The sequence below is a fragment of the Anas acuta genome, chromosome 4, assembly GCF_963932015.1.
Source record: "Anas acuta chromosome 4, bAnaAcu1.1, whole genome shotgun sequence".
NCBI classification, from domain to species: Eukaryota; Metazoa; Chordata; class Aves; order Anseriformes; family Anatidae; genus Anas; species Anas acuta.
The window spans coordinates 35,813,623-35,836,907 of NC_088982.1; the positions used below are offsets into that span (position 1 = coordinate 35,813,623).

The following is a 23,285-nucleotide window of genomic DNA, read 5'->3' on the forward strand; positions in this document are numbered from 1 at the left end:
AATGGAAAAAGATTGCAAACATTAAAGGAGTAACTGATACTAAACAAATTAAAAATAAAAAAAAAAAGTGAAAACATTGTGGCAGATACTGCTGCAGCAACAGATTTCCACTAAAACCTGTAAGAAAGTGCTGAAAAGCCAGACACGTGTTCCTTCCTTGGCTTTGTGCATCTGCCCAGAAATAAGTCAAGAGGGAGAACTTAATTTTTTTTTATCATTTATATAGTTTAAATTTTAATAAGGAGCAACTATACCTGGTGAAACAACATGGAGAAGGGACCAGTAATTCTGTGTATTAGGATGATGCCTAACTCCAAGCCTGATATATATGCTCTGAATGCTTCTGGAATGAGTATTAATACTGATACAAAGATGACCGAGCAAGGCGTGGGGTCTAAGAAATGTATGAGATTTCATTAGAACAGGTTAGAGATGAAGGCTGAAATTCTGGCCCCATCAATGCCCGTGGTAAAACTTCTACAGACTCTACCTCCAGCAGGATGTTACCCATCTTCAAATGTAGCCAGCAGAGGTAGCAGAAAACTATTCTGAGGTTCTCTCTCTTTTTTTAGTTCCTGATCTTTGCAGTCAGCTTGTGGTCAGATACTTGATGAAGAATTAGGAATTCTTTCTTTGCCCCGAGTGGCTTGCTTTTATCATCCTTCTCTGTTTATAGTAGGCAGCCTGCCTGCCCTGGCAAGTTGAACTAGACACGGATTTTGTTGAGAAGCAGGTGAAGATCACTTGTGCAGTCCCTTCTGGTGCCTGACATCCTCAGGCAGGAATCAAGTGCCTAAAGCCATGAAAGCTGTTTCTGCAGTGAATGTCTCAATGCCTCAATGCAGGCTATGTATTTCCCTTTATTTATTTATTTATTTATTTTTAAACGATGCTGGTGGCTTACCCTGGTATGCTCTGTTATATGCTTTTCTGTTTGACCATAGCTATATTGGTACAAAACTTTTTATGTGTAGTTTTAACATGGCACAGGATGCCACTGCTTAATTGTAACATGGTTTGTACTAATTTCCAAAATATTATTCTAGTTACAAACTCTGTATTTTTTCAGTATTTCTTTTTAGATTTAGGAGTGTGTTAATCCAGAACAGTCTCAGTGATACCATATGGAGAGGCAAAAAAAAGCATGTGTCTTCCAGTTGTTACCTTTCTCATAAAGGCTGGACTCGCTGGGTTTATGGTGAGGAAGGCTCACACTTGGTGAGCTGCAGAAAAGATTTTTAGTGGCTACATTCTAAAACACAGCCCACCATTCTGCAGACATTCATGTTCTGCTCCTACATGTATGGCCTTGCATGGCTTCCAAGAGAAATGTTTCGTAAAATACAAGACTTAACTTAAATTTGGCTGTATATGCAAAGGAAAACCCATCAGAGGAAAACAGAAATACTGCCTCAAATCCAAGGAGCTTGAGACAGTAAGGTTTTTATCATTCCTCTGAAGAAACTAGAGTGCATTCATGTTTAAGGTTTTCTCAAAAGCCAGCTCTGAACTTTCTTGGAAAGAATTCAGAAAGGTGGGACAAGCACCTTTCTGAATTTTCAGTGATTCCTTGCTCCTTTGCAGTAGGTGAACCTCTTAAAAACAAGCAAAACTCATATTCATCCAGTAGGGGTGCATAAGTCCGTATAGTAAATACCAAGTAGCAATAGCTGAGCTCCCAAGGGGCCTGCCAACCACTGAGTGAAAAACCACTCATCTAATCCCTTAGGGGGTTTGTGGGGTTTATACCATAGCATAGCACAGCAGCGGGCATGTGCTGCTTAAATACTAGAGATCAACAGTCTCTGATCTTTGACTCCCTTGGCTGCATTGAGAAGTAGCACTTGAGGTAGGTTTTTGGAATCTCAGGGGAGAAAGCTGACGGGTGACAGGAGTGTCATCCTGAGGACTGGTGGGCAGAGCACCAGCTGGTGAGATCTGCGATGTCGCACGGGTGATCACGGCACCATGGACGGGAAAGGCTAAGGCCCTGAGCCTTGCAAATAGGAGTGATACCAGTGCAGGTACTTGTGGTTAGACTGCTGATGGGCACAGGTAGTCCCTTAGGTGTCTTCACAGGGCTGGACACCAAGTTCAGCATGAGAGAACAGAGAAAAATATATATATGAGTGTATATATATTGTTTTTATTTTTTTAAGTGTTAGTGTAGATGAAAACAAGGAGAATTGAAGTCCTAGTTCCCGCTTAAAAATCTGAAGATTTCCCGGCTGTTCTATGAAAAGCAGTATAATTATCTTATTTTCATGGTGAAAAAATATCTCGAGGCAGGGAAATGCTTTTTTTGTGCTCTCCAACTTTTAGGATGTGCAGAAATAGGCGCCCTTCCATGAGGGGTAGGTGGGTGGGGGAGATGGCGGGATAACGGGCTGGCTCTGCACGGATGAGTAACGAGCGGATTCCTCTGCTGAGCTGAGGTGCGATGCCTTGGCAGCGGCTCCTCGCCGTGGAGGCTGCGTTAATTTGTATTTGCCTGCTCTGGGGCTTGCTTTCCCCACACCGCGTTGTCGGCTCCGTGCCGGGTGGCGCTCGGCGCAGGGGGAGCTTCCCTCCCTCAGCGGGCGCTGAGGGGGGCACAGGTGCGCGGCGGGCGGGTGCTGCCGCTTTCGATTTCAGGTCCCTTGGCTGCCCGCTAGCAGATGCAGGGCGCTGCTGGCTCTTCGCGGCGGTCCCAAGCAGCCGAGTCGGGGCTGGCGGGGCGCTTCTCCTCCTGCAACTCTCGGCGCCTCCGTGCCCGCAGCGGGGAGCGCGGGGCACAGGGGCAGCGACTCGGGGCGCCGCGGGCCGGCTGCTGCGGAGCCGGGCCCAGCCCAGCCGAGCCGAGCCGAGCCGGCTCCCCCGGGGCAGGGGCGCTGAGGCGAGGCTCGCCAAGAGTTAACGGCGGCTCCCCCGGGGCCGGGGCCGGGGCCGGGGCCGCCTCCCCCCGGCGGCGGTGCGCGGCGCTGGCTTCCCCCTTCCCTCCCTCGCCTTCCCGTTTTGGCAGGGGATTAAAGCAGCTCCCCCCTGTGGCAGCAGTGACCCAGAAACGAGTTTGATGCGCGGAGTCCTCCCTCCGTACCCAGTACAAACGTCAGTCAGAGGGAGCCTCTGTGTGTGTGTGTGTGCGCGGTGTGCCCGGCTCTGTGTGTGTGTGTGTGTGTGTGTGTGTGTGTGTGTGCGTGTGCCCGGGCGGCGCGGGAGCCGCTCTCCGCGCCCGCTGCCGGCGCCGCGCCGAACTCATGAGGCGGCCCCGAGCCCTCCGCGCAGGGGGAGCCCGGCCGCGCCGCGCCAGCCGCCCTCAGCGCCGCCGCCCCGCCGCCGCCGCCGCCGCCAGCAGGTAACCGTGCCCGCCGCCCCGCGCCAGCCGGGGGAGCCGCCGGCTCAGCCATCTTTGATGGCTTTTTCCTCGCCGCTCCGCAGGCGGCGGGAGAGCAGCTCGGTGCCGAAGGTCGCTGCCTAGTGGAAATAAGCGAGTACGTCATTAACATGGCGCCAAGAGCCGCGCGGCTCGGCGCGGCGCGGGGCGAGGGGAGGGAGGCGGCCGAGCGGCGGCTCCGCTATCCCACCACCAACTTGTGCCGGGCCGGGGCGCTGCGAGCCGGGAGGGGGCGGCCGGAGGGGGGCTGCCGGGCCGCCGGCCGCGGGGCGGGCGGCGCTGCGGGGGCGCCGGGGGAAGCCTCGGGGCGCCGGCGTGCGCGGCCCCCCGCGGGCGGCGGGGAGCGCCCGAGCCGCTCTGCGGGCGGATGGCAGCGGCGCCCGGCGAGGGGCGGGGGAGCCGCCGGCAGCGCCTGGCAGCGCGGCGCCCGCGCGTCCCGCAGCAGCGAGCGCGGGGGCCCGAGGCGGCTGCGGCTCGGCGCCGGGGCTGCCCCCCGGCCGCGCTGCTGGGCTGCGCTCGGGCGAAGCGAGGGAAAGCGCCTCGGGAGCGCGGAAACCGCTCGGGGGGGAGACACAGCGCCAGCCGCCCGGCGGGGCGCAGGTGGCAGGTGGCCGCACGCCTGCGGGTCCCAGCCCCGGCGGGGCAGCGGGCAGCAGGTGCAGGCGCCGGGCACACACCCACGTGCGCGGGATGCCGGGGGCGGCTCGGCCACCCCGGGCGGGTCCCGCCGGGCAGCAGCGGGCAGCAGCGGGCAGCGCACCAACTTGGCGGGGCAGCCCCGGCGCTTGCTCCCCTCGCCCCGAGGAGACAAAGCCGCGCCTTGCCCGCGCAGGGGATGCTCGCGGGGCTCTCCCTTTTTTTAAATTATCTATTTATTTATTTATTTATTTATTTACTTATTTTTTATTTCCCTGCCCCTCGGCGCCCGCCAGTTCGCTGCCGCTCCGTCGCGGGGCTGTCGTTATTTCGGGGAGGGCGGAGGCGCGGCGTGTTTGTTTGTTTGCACCGCCTGCTGGCTGCCTCCCTGTGACAAGAGGTGATACACAGTTTCCAGAACTGTCTGGGAGTGGGAGGAGAGACGGGCACGGAGAGGGAGCCCGAGCCGCCGCCGCCGCCGCCGTGCCGCCGTCCCGGCCCCCCCCCCCCTGCCGCGGGGAGGCGGGGAAGGCGCCTCGGCCGCGCTCGGCAGCGCCGGGGCTGCGGGGGAGAGGGCGCGGGGCCGGGGGCACCAAGTTTGATTTGCAGCCGGCGCCCAGCCGATTGGTGGCGGCCGGCGGCGGGGAGGAGCGGCGGAGGGAGCCGGCGGCGGCAGGAGGAGGGGGGGGGGGCCGGGCCGGGCCGTCGCGAATGGGAGCGGGCGGCGGGGGCGGGGCCGCTGCCCCGGCGGGAGGCGGAGCCCGGGGCCGCCGCCGCCTCTCCCCGCTGGAGCCGGCGGTGGCGCGAGGAGCGCGGGGCGCGGCCGTTAACGGCCGGCGCGCGGCACGAGCTGAGGCGGCCCCCGGGCAGCTGCGCCCGGCGGCGTGCCCGCGGGCTGAGCGGGTTGACCTGGCGGCCGGCGCCGTCCTCAGCCCCGGCTGCCTGCGAGCGCCCGGTGGCCGGGCTGCCCCTCCGGCGGCTGCCGGCGTGCGGGAGGGCACCGCGCCGCTCAGCATCGCGTTCCGGGGACATGTGAATCGTACCGCGGCAGTCCCGTTTGCTGCTCCTCACAGGAAGGTTGTACCGCGATGGGGAATGATCGCCTTTGGAAGCGGGCGCTGTCTGCCGAGGGAATCAGAGGCTGCCCACGCTTGCAAAGCTGAAGCCTTCCTCCGAGTTACGCCAAAATACGCTTGTTATGCTTCTATTTCGAGAGGTTTCTCACACTCAGCGGGATATTGTTGAAACAGCGAGGGTTGTACGTTTTAGTGGTAGGATTTTCCCTCTGGCTGCAGATACCATTCACTCCTGTGTTTGAGCTCTGTGTAATACATATGTTTAAAATAAAATAATAATAATAAACCCCCCTTTCCCCTCACAGCTGCAGATTTCCCTTCTAGCTTCTCTGGTTTCATTCCCAATTCACAGAATAAAAAAAACTTGCAGTGTTTCCTCTCATGCTTTCTCCCTGTGGTTAGCCCTGCTTCTTGGCGCTGCTGTTTTCAGCTGGAGTTGTCCAAGCTGCCAGCTTTCTCTAGGTGGAAAAGACAAACTGGTGGGTGGGGGGTGGGTTGCATTCATTCACAGCGCCTGCTTCTCAAGGCTTCCAGTAGTCACATTCACCAGCAAAGTTTGGAATAAGCTGCCCCTGGCCACGTCTTGAGGTGACGTTATGAACTGGCTTTGCACAGGTGCCTAAATGAGCATGTGCATCCTAGAAACATGTTGCGCCAACACATCCACCTTGTGCTTCTGCCTTTCCTTGATACATTTTGAATAGGTGTGCTGAAATTAGTAGAAATAGACCTTGTGGAGAACACTCTTGGCCTTAAAATGTAGTTCTCTTGTTTTGCAAGGCTTGAGGCTTCATCTCCAAATCTAATATCTGTGGCTTTTTGTGCCATGGCCTGTGCTACGTAGTGCAGGAGTATTTCATGTAAGTTAGGAACACGAACTCTTCTTTGTGACTACAAACTGTTGCTATCAAGGCTTTTATTGGTGCTGAAAAGGAGTTAAGAAGTTGTAGGTGGAGTTCAATAGTGTATCTTATTTTTGGTGTAGCTCTGTTTTTTTCTTCTAGGCATAGATGAAAAAGTTTTTTCTCTCCCTGTCTCATGTGTCAGTCGATGAAGACTGAGGTGTTACCATAAACCAGCTATTTAGGAGAGAACTGTAGCAGAAACCTAGTGTCTTCATCTACCGTTCATATGATTAAGGCCATGTTATGCTTCCCTGTGTACAATAACCGTTCTGAAACGAACTCTTGTGTACTGGAGGTAATTAGTGTCATTGCAGTTCGTGGGTTACTTGCAGGAGAAGCCAGTTTTTCAGTTTGTCTTCAGGGTGTACATCTGTCATAATTCTGCTTTCTTCCCATTCTGTCTCTGCAGCTGTTCAGTGTAGTTTATTATAGTGACACCCATTAACATGGCTACAGTTAATTGTCTGTCAGAGTTTGAATTATGAACTCTTTCTACCCGGACGTTTATACAGCCCTTAAAGATACTCTGGTAAGAATTGTGCTGAATAACATCTTTGACCTGCAGCAGGAGATTTTTTCAAACATGGTTATATTAAAAAGTCTGATTCTGTTTCATTACTGGCATGACAAAGACTTTGACATGCTTCACATCTTTGTCTTTGACCATATATCTACTGGAGGTCAAACTGAGGGACAGAAGTCTGTGGTGTCCATGCCTGCTCAGTAGAAACATAAAAAGTTCTGTGGTGTCTTGCATGCAAGTGTGTGTGTGTGTATGTATATATATGCAGTACATGGGTGTATATACGTGTGGATGTGCATCTGCAATTTTATATGGGATAATGTCTGGATTTTTCCCAGGAAGCTAGGGAAAAGGATTCAGATTTTGTTTGTATGTGTGCAATCCCCATACTTCAGTAGTGGTGGAAAAATGGAAAGATTTTGGTATTGTCATCCAGCATAACTTCTGTTGCTTGTTGGTTCTTTTAAATCAATCTCTGGCTGAGGTAGGAAATGAGGAGTGCGTGCTGGTAACGCATTGCTGCACTGGGTCATGCCGCTGACTCTAACCCGCTGCACTCCCAGCCACGGCTGGGAGGTGGGCAGAAGTGCCTGTCCGCCTGATTATTTGTGTAGAGTTAGATGTTTGTGGCTCACCTCCACAGGGGTATGTAAATCCAAATGTTACTTTGTGGGCTGGTATTGATTTTGGATTATCATCTGCTCATTTCATTTGTGCAGCATTTTACAGGCATCTTGAAAATGGTTTATTGCTCTCTCTGAAATACAGTAGCCAGAGGAAGCATTTCAGGCATTGTAATCTTGTCTTAAACATGAGCTGAGTAGCAATTTCACCTCTAAGTCCAGAGTTAGCTTTGTATGCTCAAAGTGTTCACCCAGTCAATGGGTAAAGCCCAGAGCTCGGCTCTCTGAGCTAGTGTGATGAACAAGGATGGAAAAAGCCACTGGTGCCACGTCTCTGGGGAGCATCGTGCCTTCAGCTGCCGGGGTGGTGCAGCAGAGCCCGTTGCAAGCTGTGCCGGCCTCACCAGTGCAGCCCTGCTGTGCCGGCTCATCTAGGGGTGCTCAGTGTCTAAAAAGTCACAGCCTCTGCCTCATCTGCATCGTTTATTGCTGTGGTGTGATGGTGTGAAGTGCTCTTAGATGCTCTGTTCCCCCTCGGAGATGTAGTAACACAGACAGCAGAATCGCAGCTGTTTCTGTAAAACTGCGTTTGAAGGCTGGCATTTGCCAGAGTCCACTTCCCCCCCAGTAAATGGATAAATGGTACAGCAGAGTTCTCAGTAGAAATAACTGCTAGCGCGCTGGGTGTTGCTCTGCTCAATTGCTCGGTCTCTGGAAGGATGGTTTTAAAGGGAACAAACTATGATCTTGCCAGGAGGTGAAACTGAAACATTACACAAAAAGTTAGTAAGGCTCTCAGCTGTATTAGAACTGGCCTCTTAGGCAGATCCAAACTTTGCTCTGTGCGAGCGCTGTCACGAGCTGTGCCAGGAGCGCTCCCTCGTGCCTCTGTTAGAGGAAGAGGTAGAATCAGAGCAAAAATACTCACCTGAGGGCTCCATCTGAGGGCTTCTCTGTTATTTGGAATGGCAATGAGCCTCTGCTTATTTAAATGAAACAACTCTGCTCATCCCACTGGAATCGCCGGGTTACTGGGAATTTATGTGTGACTGAAAAGTTGGAGACTGTGTGGTTTGGGTGGTGCAGCAGCCTGCGTCAGGGCAGGGCTGCTGAGCTGCACTGCAGCTTACTCTGCAGGTGGACTCTGCGTGGGCACATGCCCTGTTGGTGCTGGTGTGGGGGTTTGGGAGAAGCAGCGATGGACGTGTTAGTGATGGAAGATGCAGCGCTCAGAGGTGCTGCGTGGCTGGCTGCTGCTCGCCTCAGAGAAGCGTTCATTTTGAGAAGGGGCTTGAGAAGCGGTTCTGCGGCATGTGTGGATGGAGTGGATGTTTGGTGGAAACTCCTGGGCTAAACAGAAGTTACGCAGTTGCCTTCAATTTGGGGGAATTGAGCTCAGTAGCCTGGGTGGTCCCTTCCTGTCCTGCAAGTGTCACAGGCTGCGTTGCATAGTTTTTATTGGAATGAGTCTAAGGCTTGGCTTAAATGGTTCACCCTTTTTGTGTGATCCTGCTCACAATGTGAATTCTCTCCACTTGCACACATAACGATCATAGCCAGTTTGTGCCGTTAAACCCGGTGTGCTACAGTCGGCCCCGAGGAGTTGCCTTTACTTCTGACCTGTTGGAGGTGGCTGACCTGCTTCTGTTTCAGATTATGTTTTATTGAGATCAGAGGTGAATCAGATGCAATATATTTGCACCTGAGTATATTAAGTGTATGTCAGAATATAGGCAGGTGAAAAACACCAGCAGGTTCATGACTGTCAAGGGTGAGAATTTCAAAGAGAAGTAGCACACAAGTCCCAGATTAGGAAAGGAAAGGGAATTAAATTGGCAGTTTAATGAAAAGTTTGTCAGATTTCCCATTCTGCCTTTTCCAGTATAAAAAGATCTTGGTTTTAGTTACAGATGTCCTATGAAGAATAAGTTACTATAGCTCTTCTTTTCAAGGTTAGAAAAAAGTTGCTTGAATTCCCAGTAACTTCTCAACATGCTGGCAGAAGCTGTGTGTGTGTGGTTGAACAGGGAAGGTCTGCACCTAGCCGCCACCGTCAGTAATCCGTGTTTATTTTTAATGCAGTCCTCGTGTGACTTGGAGGTCACTGCTAACTAACAGAAACCAATGGCCTTTGGGGCAGAGGCACTGTGGTACCCTTACGAGTGTCAGCATTTCGGGCTGTGTGGCTTTAATTTGTATGGGCTGTTCCAGTGTTACCTTTGTAACACACAGTCTGAACTTCAGGTGTGAACATCTGGTGGGTGTTGTTTAAAAGGAATGGTTTAAAATTAGTTTAGAAGTCAGAAAGGCTGCTTATCACTTGTAGTAACAAAACTTTTAAGGGGTTAGGTGTACGAGGTTTGATGCTTGCTCCAAGCAGCCAAGTGCCACTTGGCGATTTATCTCCCTGTAAACTCAGGTTCAAAGGGAACACGAGATCTCTGCATCACAACTCCTGTTTCATGTGCATCTATAAAGTGTCACATAAGCTCCACTGGATTGGGTAGTTCCTTTAGTGTTATTTTTGAGGGGACAGGCTTTTTGGTGTGGCCAACTTCAGCAACCTGACTAGAGCGGACAGGTAAGTTAACTGCAGTAGCTGATGTTCTGTACTTCGGGGAAGTAGCTGCGCTTCTGGCTTCCCTTGCTTCCTGGAGCTGCTGGAGGCTGACTAGCTGAGCTTCAAATGGCAGGGGTCGATACCATTCTTTCTTTTAAACAACAATAAAAAAAGAAGTGTTTTATTATTTTATTTATTTATTTTTAAGATACGTGGTGCAAAAGAGAGGCTTCTGGCCTTTATTTTATGGATTTGCAGAAGTATGGTTAGGAGAAGGTGGACTCAAAATACACTTATCTGAAAAGATGCAGAGGGGCAGAATTTCGAATTTCCTTGTTCATCTCAAGCTTACGAGTGTGTCTCAGTGTATATAAGCGATGTAATCTTGCTTTAGGGTGTGTAATACTTTTCAGACCATGTGGGAATGAACCAAGAAGTGAGGATTTTGACCAGGAATATACAAGCTGTGTTTCTGAAATAACTTCATTTTTCTTTGTTTTCTTCCGTATTGTCTTTAGTTTGTTTTGAGGAGGTATTTCCACACTGAGTGAGTGTGCTCTTCAGTACTGAACAAAGCAAATACTAATATTCATTTTGGTTATGGGAAAAGTAATGTGAACTACTGGAAAAAGTACCTTAAGGAACAGGTATTTACCCCCGGTTTTTGGACTTATAACAGCTACCGGTCTGTTTTTCAGTTCTGTCTTAGCCTGTTTTGGATATGAAGGTTTTTTCTTTTTTTTTTTTTTTTTCTTTTGTTTCATTTTGTCTTTTATAAGTGACCACATGAAACTGGAAAAGTCTCTGGAACTAGCACACTTACATGTATACCAGAACTGTATTCAGGTGATTTTGATGATCTGGGCTGGTGGTGTGTGTGTGTTTAATTGGCAACGTTTCTGTCTGTCATGCACAGAAAGTCCTGGTCCACGTCAAATCTGTTCTCGTAGAGAGAATTCTTTCTGCATTGGGAGAGGTGGCCTTTTCTGATTCCCTATTCTCCAGCATCAGAAATTATATCTGATCTTCCATGAAATGACAACAGCAGGTCTTTGTGAAATGAACCGTTCAGTGTACCTTTAGCGAGCAAAGTTTGCGGCCCAAAACTGGTACATGTGTCAATGGCAGCCGTAGTAAATCCTACTCTGGAAAGACAGCGTGTGTGAGAGACGTCCTCCCTCCTCCAGTTTGCGTGGATAATGTCAGAAAGGAGGGAATCTTGCAATACTCGGGCTCTTAAAACACACTAGAGTTCACTGGAAGTGAAAAACAGTCTCAGGTTCAGTTGCTTATGCTCTCCTTTGAGACAGAAAGTTCATTTTATCATCTCCAGGATGCTTATTTTTACATGGATTGCTTTTTGAAGAGAGGATTTTCATTTTTGGAAATAGAGTCAGACTTTGATTAGGCTTTTCTTCTTTTTACTTTGGGAATTACTCTTAAAAGTTGAAAGCGTTCTTGTCAAGTTTACTACTGTGAATCATGTTCTCATTGAACATAGTAGAAGCAGTTAACAGCTTACTGAAGGGGTCAATGAAAAAAATTTTGCTGAAAGGTTTCTGGGAGATCCCAGCTCACACGAAAAAGAGGAGGTTAGATTTTCTGCACCCATCTAGAAGCAAAGGTATTTTGGCACTTGATTTCAAGTCTGCACCCTGAAGGCACATAGTAGGGCTTTGCTGCTAGCAGAACACCCAGGCCTTATTGATAGCATGATTGATAAGTAGTGAGCAAAGACTGGGGGTGTTTGATGTGCTATCCAGAGTCCTTGTCACTTTAACTTAGAGTGGATGTGTCTTGTCATGGTTTTTCTGCTCTTCAACTCACACTTTTTTTTTCAGTAAGTTTTTATGTATAAATGCTGACGAGCTATTTACAGCTACCTTATTTTTTCCTGCATTTAGTTTCATTCCACAAAGAATACACGCAGAAATAGCAGCACCCTGTGAATAGCCAATAAAAAGATAAGGGACTTTTTGCCTTTACATCACTGGTTCGTGTGCAGTTGAACTCAGTATTGCTAGAATTCATCAGCACTGGCAGCTTGGAGGAGCTTCTGTGTAATCAAGTGTTAGTCTGATTCCTGAAAAGCAGTTAAGTGTTTAGGCAGGCCAGTGGAAATGTGCCTGCAGGAAGAAGTAACTGTCTTACATTAAAGGTGCTGCCTTCTAGGGCATAGATGATGCATGTCTAGTTAATCTGGGAAAGCTTGGCTTGCTACTGCTGATGTTTCTTTTTTTTTATGCAAATGGAAGACTTTAATCTTTGATTTTGTAAATCTGGCACTTTACACGGGAATAAAATTGTTCCAAAAGCATATTAGCCAAAGTAAATATTTACCGAAGCAGTAAAAATGTTATTGTATTGCAAATCTAATGTCAGAATGGGTAGAGTAGTTAAGCTCAATTACTGCAGATATTTAGTGATTGTAAGACTTCTGAGAACAAAATACGCTTTTTGTCTTAAGGTGAAAGTGTCGGTGGGGTTTTCATGACACCCTCCAGTTTTGTTCACCTGTTTGTATGATAACTGCCTAATTAAGCAGCCTTGAGGTACTCACTGTTCGTATTTCAGATGCTGTTTAAAGTTGTTTGTTTTCCTTTGTGTGCTGTAAATCCTCGAGTGCCATCAGAAACACAACTTGATGACTGTGTATTATTATCTTGGGTTAAGTGCTGTCTCATTGCTTTGCAGGCTGCCTGCTGTTTCCTGTGGAGATCATGAAACGACGTCGGCTTCCTAGCAGCAGTGAGGATTCTGACGACAATGGCAGTAAGTGCTCCTTTGTTGTAGAGTGCAGTAGGTTATGAGTTTGAAAACACATTTTAATGCAGTGTTTTATGTGATAGAGGCACTTTGCGAATTGGTTGGACTGGTGGAAATGTGTATCTGAAGAACCAGTTTTGAATTCTGTTGTTGTAAGCACAGGTGGATGGTAGGTTCAGGATCCCCCCTCCACTGTATTGACTGTACAGAGTTAATTAATAAGATAAAACAGGAGAAGTTGGTCTTCTTTTTCTCTCTTTACCTCTTCAGTTGCAAGCAGCATAATTCATCAATAGAAGGACAGAACTTGGAGACATCTGCTAACGTTGTCCTCAGCTCAGTATTTCATACAAGTTTGTGTGAGGATTTTAAATTTTGCACTGGTGTTCTCAGACCCTTCTATGTAATGGAAAGGTATAGTGCTTCAGACTTCAGCAGAAATGATTGTAGATGTGTAAAAGCTGTTTTTTCTTTTTGATTTTTTTTATTTGAAGATTATTTTACTTGAATTGAGAAATAACTTTGAACAATTTGAATCGAGTGCAACACCGATTCATATACACATTTTCAACTGTTTCTGTAGTGACGTAACTAACACTGAGCTTTGTGTGATCTCTCCTGTGTTTGGGTTCCAGGGATTGATAAATTTTAATGTAAAAAAAAAAAAAGATGGGGGGGGGGGGGGGGGGGGAAGAAGAGATAAAATGGCAGATTGGGGAATATACCATGATGTTTTATCTAACCAAACAAGCAAGTTAATTGTAATTGACAACAGAGCAGCCTAGTCAGTTGTCAGAGATATTTTCAGCTTTAATCTGACCAATGTAGATGCTCATCTTCAAATTCTGAAGTCTCTTGTGAGACTTCGGTCTGAAATGTTACAGGAGATGACTGGGGAGATCTTCTAGGTACTTTTGAAGGATTTGCTAAAGGAACATAGCCCTGCACTGTGGCCCTGCACAGGTGACTACTTCACCTGTATGCATTTCTGAGGAGCATCTGTGCTGCGTAGGAGTCTGCTCAGGTGGCTCTTAGAGTCAGATCTGCACCCTAAGCTAACCTTAGGCAAACCTTAGCTGAAATGAAGGAGCGGTAAAAGGATTGGCAGAGGTGAAAACTAGCAAGCTGATTAGGAGTTCATCCAAAGAAGGATTGAATAAAAACTATCAAAGATGTGTAGGATTTGGCCTGGATTTGGAGAACTGCCTGCAGTTGGGAGATTTGGGGGGGAAAAAGAGAAAACAACACACAGAAGAGCAAAAACCTACCGTGTTTTTTCTTGGTTAGACTATTTACTTGGGGTGATAAGAATTTAAATTGGTGTATTTCCTCAAAGGGGAAGTGTACTCCAAAACAAAGCTGTGTTTCTACTTGTGAAATAGACAAGTAGCAGCAAATATGATGTTATTCATTAGAATTTTGCGCTACCATTTTCTCATGCCCTCTCTAACAGGTTTTTGTAATAGTGTCTTATTTTGCTAATAATAGTTATTTTCACTCTCCTTTTTTTTTTTCTTTTTTCTCTTTGATCCCTTCGTGTGCCTTGTGTTTCAGGCTTTACCAAATACAATATGAAGCAGATAATCTTGGAGTTGAAATTCTGAAATAAATATAGTTGACTGATCTGTTACTGATTATAATACTTGTTTGTAATATCATTTGATATGTGACTGTCTGGAATAGAGCTGTTGACACATAGAGAGTTATGTTTTCTAAAAACCTTTATTTTCATCTGTTCCGTAGTTCAAGATCTAAGAAAATGAGATAAGAAAAAAAAAATACTTGGCCTTTTATGATATCTCTAATTTAAAGCCTCATAAATATGAATAACTTTCTGTTGAATAAATTGCATGGCAAAAGTCAGTGACATTTTAAAAGTGTTTTCAAGTATTGTTTGAAACATATACCACTTCCCTTTCATTACACTTTTTTTTTTTTTTTTCTTGTCCTGATTCTGTTGTTTGCCCTTTTACTGTGAAATTGGTGGGCAAATTCAGATACAGGTTCCTGCATATATATTCATTCTGTTCCTATGTACATATTGATAAAGGTAAAAGTTAGCAATCAGAAGAAATGTTATCAGAAGATAATACTTACTGTAGAGTCAGCTTCTCCAAGGCTTTTTGGCTTTTACACTTCCATGAGAACAATTTCTCACATGCAGGCCCTTTCCTTCCACTTCTCCTGTTTTAGGCTCTTGTCTTATAGGTTTTACTTTCATTTTATCTTTTCTTGTCTTCAGTGGAATTACTGGTTAATCTGACTATGTTAATTTCTGTGTAGAGATCTATTGCTACTCTGTCAGTAGTATCTCTAATTCACTGTACTGATGCTAGTGCAATGGAAGGTAAGCAAATTTTGTTGCCTAAAAAAAAAATCAAAGGCAAAAATTTCTCTGAATTTTTGGGCTCCTTTTTTGAAGCCATAACTTTCCTGCTAGCTATTTTTCTTTCTCAGAGATTGCAGAGAAAGAAAACAGTTAAATAGACTATTCAGAGCACTTCAAACAGCCGCCTTCAAATTGAAAAGTTGCAACTTTAATCAACATTTAGTTGGAGTCCTGTTGCCAGACATCTGCTTCCCTTCAGTCAGTAGCACTTCTTGACCCTCCAGTTCGCTTCTTTCGTTCCTGTCACACTGAACTCGATTGTCTTTTGGCTTACAGTTCAGCACTGCTCTCCCTCATCTTGCAAGGTAAGGATTGGGACCTCCAGCAGTTGGATTTCTTCAGTTCTGAAGTTGAGTTTTCACACTGTGCCCTAGTAGACTGTGTGATCAGGCGTCTTGGGTTCATCATGAACGTCACAGGTTATGTGTTGTTGGAGTAGCCTGAATGATAATGCTTGTTTGGGGTAAACTAGTGCCACCTGGAAGATGCTTTGACATGCAGAAATACACATTTTATTTTGTTGAACTCAGGAACCTGAATATTTATAAGGCAATAGTAACTATAATACTAATAATGGAATTTATCTACAAAAGAAAGTAAACATACAGAGCTCTTTTTCCACTACGTCACTGTGAATGAGGTTCCTTGTACCTACAAGAAAACAAACTTCAACCTGCAGGCACTAAAAATGTATTATACTGAAGATGTAAGCATATCTGAAGTTTTTCAGAGGAAGAAAAAATGCTCTATTTTTGTCATATGAAAGAAGGGTGAATGGTTAGTATTTAGGAGTGAAATAAGTCAAACCGGAGGGAAGCTTAACCAACATGGTTACGGTCCTGGAGCATTTTCTTACGTAAGGTATTTCAGTGTGGATAGGTTTATGTTATTTACAGCATTCTAAAAGCCTTGCAGCTTAAAGACAGCACCCTTACTTTTCTCATCACTTCTTTTTTGTCCTCTGACTTGATTCTTTCCAATGCAAAATGCAGTCTCCAAGTCCTCCAACGTGTTTAGCTTATGTCCTTCAACCTAACTACTGCAAATCATTGAGCTGTGTCCCCTTAAAATCAGACTTCTACATCTACATTTAGACCTGAGACCAAAATAGCACAACTGGAGCAGTGAGCAAAAGTGTCAGTTAAAGTTGTGCACCTCAGTTCTGCAGTCAGGCCCTGGATATCTCAGTGTGTTCTCCGAGATTTCGTTTTCTGAAATTATAGGTCACTTTTGAACATTTTATCCATGAAATATAATTGAACAAAAAATGGCTGCAGGCATAGTTCTGGATTTTGAACTTTTGTCTAAATACAGAGGAATGGGATTGGGAGGGGCTTGGTGAAGGTTTTAAGATTATTGGCAGCTCAAAATAGTCCTTTTTTTTTTTTTCTTTTTTGACTACAGACAGCTTGCTAGTTTCTATCCCTTTCCAGATAATGTATTACAGCAACTATAATAGACGTTAATATTAGCCAGGCCCATCATAAAAGCCTGATGATGTACACATCTTCTTCAAAACCTGTATTAAGTAAATTAGTAATGTTTACCTCAAACTCAATTATGTCCTTATTATCTGCGTGGCTGGTCAGGGCTTTGATATTTTTAAAGTAATTTCTGTTGCTTTGTATTTTAGTTTGCTTCTCCATTTCAAAAGCTCCTCCTCTTTATGGTTCCAGGTCTTATTCTAATTAAGTGTTAGATACTGGAACTGTTTTGTTTTCCCTTCTTAGTGTTCAACCTGACATTTTAGCCTCATTTGTCTGCAAATCCTCAAATGTGGTTTGTGCTAAATAATCCATTTTGCTTTGTTTCCTGGAGTGATCAAGTTGTCCAGCGTTGTAGTTTCCATTTATAATTTCAGGGCATCCCTTCTGCACAGACTGCTGGGACACTTGGATGGATCACATTTGAGATGAGATTTGAAATTCAGACAGTTGAATTACAGGGAGCTTGGGTGAAATCCAGGCCCACCTTGATGTCAGTGGGAGTTTGGTTCCTCTTTTCCATGAGCAAGGAATTCAGCATGATTTTTTCTTGCTTTGCTTGCTCCCGCTCTGCCTTTTGTTTTTATTCTTGGAGGGTTTATCAATTCATCATACTTCTAAATGCAGAGTGTCTGAAAGAAAAACTGAAGAGGCTTTCAGATGAAAAATATTTCTAGGCTTGACAACGTTTCACATCACTTCTAAGAAATGAAAGATTTAATACTTACAGATAGCCGAAGTTTTGTAATGTAGATGGCCCCCTAGTCTATCTTTGCTAAACAAATGTTACTTTAAGTGTAAACATCTTGCCAATATCCATTGCTTTGACTGAATGACAGAGATCTTAGAAAGGGCTTTTCATCCCACTGGACTCCCGTTGTGTTTGAGATGGATCCCCAAGTGCCATGCAGGGGTTGCTGAGTACATAACCTTAGCTGTGTACATAATTTTTACCGCAGAATTGTGGTCACTGCTGGCTTGAAAGGTGGCAATTACTTAGCAGAGCATGAAATGCTGTGCAGCACTTCACGAAAAGAAAGTGAACACAACATCCCTTGTTTTTCAGTTGAACGGGTTGTGGATGAGGAGGGTGTTTAAGGAACGGCTGTAACGTAGTGGTAGTGCTCGGATTTGGACAGAGCAGCAAGTTCAGTGGTCACTGCTGTGCTTTTGAGAAAGGGCTGTGACGTTTGGAGTGGTGACAAATGGTGACAACCTGTGTCTTAGTTAAAGGCTAGGCTCGCTGTGGCAGGGTGATTTTTGGTGAAGTTACACTTCTGGGCACTCCTTCAGAGCAATTTGGAAGACTTAGCTGTGCTTATAGGCCATTGCAGATGGGGAAGGGGCATCACATAATCATCGCTTTTGGAGAAGCGTCTTTCTGTACAGGACTGCTAATTCAGAGTATACCCAACTCCACCTGATTCGTTAGGTATAACAACATAATGGCATCAGCCTATGAACACAACCTTAGGAGATGCTGAAATAGACCATGATAATCCGTAGTAAAACCTGAGATAAAACTTCATATATACATGTAGTTAGGGTAAAACAGCACTGTAACAGGAATCATCAAACCGGAGTGTTGCGTTAGGGAGTTAGAGTGGCACTTTGCCTTGTGTTTTTAAAAAAGAAAGATGGAGTCTAGAAATTCCTGACTGATAGAAGTGTGAGGTGTGTCTCTGTGTGGTCCCGTCTGTCTTCTTGGAGATTATAAAACTCAAATGAGAAGAAACTGCTGAGAAGAGCAATGATGGGAGGAACATGTGTTGAACTGCTGGGGCAGGATGCTGCAAAGGCTGTTCGTCGTATGTGTCAAGTGAGCAGTGCTGCTGTAAAGCACGGCAGAGATCGTATGGATCCATGCATAGGTCGGCAGCTGCAGTTGGGTGGTTGTCAAATAATGCTAATTTTTGAGTAGCGTCAGGATTGATGAGATAAAAGACAGGTGCTCTTTCTGGTTTGATCCAAATTAGATTATTGCGTAATAGTACGCTACTGTATAGAGATAAGGAAGATAGATGGGCAAATCCTCCAGCAAGAGAAACATGAGAAGAAGACATAGGCTGCATGAAATGTTGTGGGCTGTGTTCCCATACGTTTTTCTTTCTTGATGATGAGGCCCCAAGACTTCTGCACAGACAGCACTTTTTATATGTAATATACAGGAAAACTGCCATCAGTCTGTTTCTGTTTTCTTTGTGCTAGAACGTGGGTCTGGACACATGGAGTTATGTCTAAGTGACATGAATCCTTACTTTAAAGAGCTGTGAGCCAGGCTTTAAACGGGGAGACTCCAAGCATCTCTATTTTCTCTTCGGGCTGCAGATCTGTCTGACAGCGTTGGCAGCAGCACCTAGTTTGTCTCTGAGCTGAGGAAGAGAAGAGTATAGGCATCTGGAAATGCCAGCGTTAAGCAGAAGAGACAGCCAGACATATATCCACGTCAGAGATGTTTTGCTCTGTTGTGCTGCCTGGTGTAATGGTGTAGCGGGAGTGTGTTTACAGTGGGAGAAGCTTTCAGACGCCCACTGATCCGAGGCTTTGAAGTGTGCAGAGGCTGTAGCAGCAGGTAATTCTCCGGGGACGCAGCCGGGTGCCTTGCAGGTGGCTTTACAACAGCCTTGTGCATGATACATAATAGCTGAGCCTTTTCTGCTCGTGCTGAGAAGTGTATTAGCTGTGGGGTAGAATTCCCTGAGGGCTAGAATTGTTTTATTGGTCCCAAGGAGTTTTCTTTTTTGATGGGCCTTTTCGGAATCAAAACATGTTTTTGACAGATCATTTAACATATTGATACAGTTAGAATTGATTTTTTGTTTTGTTTTGTTTCCCTTCTGGGAAGTGTGCGCTCTTCAGAAGTACTGAAATAGAATTCATACCCCTTGATTGCTTTCTTTTATGATCATAGGGTGTGTGTGTTTTATAAACCCTGTAGTGGTATTATAAAAACACAGGTTTTATAGTGTAAGGTGTATATGTAATACCCTTGGTGAATAGAAAGTTTTCCTGGTTGTGGCTTAAAAGTGTTCTTTGCAGCAGTGGGACTGTGTTGGAGCTTTGCCTCTCTTGCTGTGAATTGTATCTCGTTAGTCATTTGTGTTTTTATATTTGTAATTTTTTTTGTCTTCAAGTGAATAAAAGTGAAGGCAAAACTGAGCAGCACTTAGGAGTATGATTCTCATCTCTTTGCTCTCAGTGATGAAAACCTTTAAAAAGGGATATGAGCATGTAGGCCATCCAGAACGATCTTAACTGAAAGAACCAGGATGGTCTTGGTGTGGAGCAATGACACTAGCTAGGTTACTGTGTTCATCCTTACCTTTCGGAACCATGTAAAAGGATAGGCACTTACTAAGGTACCTGTTGTGTTTGGTTTCTAATGCTGATAGCATTGCACATTCTAGATGTGTTTATTTAGCTCTGTGCTTTGGAGTTTAACATTTTTCATATTCAGTGTTACTCACACAGCTTTTGGTGGTGTGGGCTCTCTAACAACTCATTTATCTTCCACCTGCTGTAGGACTCATTTTTCCCATGAGGTTTAATGTTACCTTACAAGGTTTTACATCTTCAGAATCCAGGGATTCAGACTTCGGTTATTTTATTAAAACTAGGTTTAACTCTGTCTTGAGCCTTAGCATTTTTTCTAGTCTTGGTGATCCTAATTTAGTTTTAGACTACAACCAGTGTGCAGGAAACTGTTGAATTGTTGAACTGCTTACTGGAAGGAGTAATCTTGTTGAAAAGCGTCTGGAATCTTTCTAAAATACTCTGTTAGGTTCATGTGCTTTTACAGTACAGAATAACTATTTTGAACCCTGTGTTTTGACCATAGCAGATTCTTCTTTCCACATAATCCAGGAGTGGTTCGTATTTCATATACTTAGACACAAAAATCAGATCATTAATCACTGAAGTAGCTGCAATTGCCTGTTAACTTTTCCTTTCAGTGAGGTCCCTCTTCTGGATTAAGTATCAAAATATGGACAGAATGCTTAAAAGACAAATCACATCCTTCATTTTCCTCCTGCTCTTTTTTTTGATGTACTCAGTTGGTCCGTTGCTTATTAATGAAAGCAGCTTTGGGTAGCTCAGTGACATGGTCTTGGCACAGTGGAAAGCAGTGATATTTTGCCATTAAGTTTAATGTAAGAAGAGTTGAAGCTCCTCTTTTTAGTTTTCATAAGTAGTTAAATTTAATACTGTTATGGGCTGGGTATTTTTACAATAATTTGTCTGGCTCCATTAATTTCTTCCACTTTTGTGTTTAAGTGGTGGTGGTTTGAATATGTGAATGCGTGCCATGTAGCTGGGTTCTGTTTGTTCAGTGAGTAAATGTTTTCCCTACTGAAGTGAAGCCTGTGCCGAAGGTCACCTGTTAGCTACACTGCGTATCTCAGCCAGTAGCAAAATCTCAGTCCCATGAGAAGTTTTTTCCACCTTTTCCTCATAGTATTATGTACAGTCAGTTTACATTGCTTAGAAAAGTACAACAGTCTCTTTAGTAATGTACTAAAATACCATGTGTTCTGTGCATTCACCAGTTTTATGTTAAGGAAACAGTTGTTACAGACCTATGTAAAAAACACTTCTTCCCTTACTCGGTGTAGGAAGTTAATTGACATGGAAAAAATACTCATTATAATATATCCTGAGGAAGGCTGGCTGCGCTTGTGTTGTCCCTTACATATGGAAATTTTACATAGTGTGCTTTCACATAGCCCTTAAAAAAAAAAAAAAAAAAAAAAAAAAAGGCAATTTAAAATGAAAAACCAGGAAATTCAGAAGTGGTTAAAATTTGCCCCTTCATGTTGCATTAGGTGGTTGATTAATTTGGTGGCCTAAAGAAATACACATTTAAGGCTCTGTTCTGATGTGTGGCATCTGCAGACAGCCCAGGGAGGAAGTGGAGATGGAAGATATAGTAAGGATTATTTTACTTCTCACCTTTGCAGCTTCTGTATGCCATGAAAGATGCCTGGAAATCCACCTCAGTACCTGCATGGTGGGGAACAAAACAAAACAAAGGCAGAAAAGGCTTGTTTACTTGCCTTCAGTTTATTGTATGTTGTCACCAGAGCTGAATTAAAGCACACAGGTAAAGACCCAGAAGCACCTCCTACTGCTCTTGCTCTAATTTTGCCAGATGCGTACATTGCTTGGGAACAGCTGTACCAAAGCTTCCAGAGTCACCAGCTGTGCTCCCACAAATTGAGAACAAGGCAACGCTTTGCCAATGCTGCCTGTCACTCTTAATCTGTAGCTCATACGCATTGGGCTTTCTCTCCCAAGCTCAACAGTAAGTTTGCAAACAGTCAGATCCACAATGGAATTACCAGTTTCGAAGTGTATGACTCGCTGGTACAGGGGTCTAACTAGCAGAATACCTCGGTGACAGATAGTTATTGCTAAAATCAGATTTTAGTCCTGCAGATGGAGAAAAGCATCAGAACCCACAAAAACAGAATGCTAACCTGTGTGGTGTAATCTGTGCTAATTAGTATGTGGTGTATGTCCTCTGCTGAGTCTGGTGGTGGAAGGAATCACATATGTGTGAATGCGAAAAGGTTAATAATTAAATTGTTGTATTACAGGAAGAATCTGTGGTTTTCAGTTGTGAATTTTTGCTGTATCTCTCTGACACATTTTGATTGATTTCACTTAGTCTTCCTGATCTTGCTAAGTTTAGGTACAGGCTGATAGGATCCTCAGAAGCAGGGATTTATGGATTTATGCTACTGGTCATGGTTTTCTGTAGTTTTCTCCAGAACATCATAATGGAATGGTAATTAAAGGATCTTAGAAATTCTTAGGAATTTGTTTTTCCACACAGGTTAATAAATGGTAGTCGGCTACTCCTCTCTCTCTCTCTCTCTCTCTCTTTCTCTATCTCTCTCTTTATGGAAATTGAAAATCAGAATTGTCAAACAGAGGAGCTTAGGCGAAACACCCATGACTCATAAAAAAAACAACTTTCAAATCAATTTTCGTGTTAAAACACTGAAATTTACTTGAAATATTCTTTTTTTTTTTTTTTTTTAATACATTCTAACCCCAGAAGATAAATTATTTAGCAGTTTGGTGTGTACCTTGCTCCAGGTTTGTTGTGCATGTTCTGTGCAATGTCTGTTGTTCATTGCTCTGTTCCGGAGTGGTTTGCAATGGGGCAGATTCCTTAATGTTTTACCAACTGAGAAGACTAAAGCAATGTAATGAATTCTGAAGATGACTTAGTGGTGTCTTCCGAATGAAAGTCTTGGATAGCTCCTTTACTTTGAAACTTATTTTTGTGTTTTTAATGGAGAACATAGACCATCCTGCGCAGTGTATTTCTGAAGAGCTCTTGCTAATCCCCAAGAGGTTTCAGCTAGGTGATGTGAGATGTTTCTCTTATAGACTACACTGCTTACTCCTAGCATCTGTGTGCACAGGCAGTGAAGAGATGAGTGGTGTAGGCAGGCTTTTGTATTGGTTCTGTTTTATTTCTCTGCAATTAATACCCAGAGTTGCAAAGTCTGTGTTCAGCCTTCAGAGGTTGCCATGTAGTTCCCTAGCTTCCCCATCATAATAGATATCGGTACATCTTTCATCTCTCCACCAGAGAAGGATTTATTGGCAGTTTTGTTTGTTTTTGTTACTGCTGTGTGGCTGACAGTGGAAAATACCTGCCATACCTGTAAATCCTATTGAATTAGAATGAGTTGATTTGCACAGGCATAGTGTGCTTGGTGTCAAAGCGCTACCTCATCTGCGGAGTGTAGTTTCCTCCTTTCTCTTTTTCCTTTCCTCCTGTTAAAATATTTGTGAAAGCTGACAGAGGCTCTGTCACAAAGTTTCAAGGCAAAAAGGTGTAATTTGTTCAGAACGTAATGAGTAATTGTGCAGACAAAAATCATACAACCACACTGAAATTTCCTTAGGAAGAGAGATGGCAGCTTGTTTTGGTG

The 23,285-nt window shown here is 44.9% G+C and overlaps 1 protein-coding gene across 12 annotated transcripts in view; it reads left to right on the plus strand.

The window, feature by feature from the left end:
* The window catches only part of JADE1 (jade family PHD finger 1), a 105,348-nt gene that overhangs the window by 59,323 nt on the left and 22,740 nt on the right, over nt 1-23,285 (plus strand). For 2 of the 12 annotated variants that reach the window (XM_068680707.1, XM_068680714.1), the window contains exons 1-2: nt 3,097-3,334; nt 12,391-12,468. In XM_068680707.1, the coding sequence (XP_068536808.1) occupies nt 12,417-12,468 (52 nt within the window). In that variant the 5' untranslated portion in view covers nt 3,097-3,334; nt 12,391-12,416. The other 10 variants (XM_068680708.1, XM_068680716.1, XM_068680706.1 and 7 more) reach the window with 9 other exon arrangements.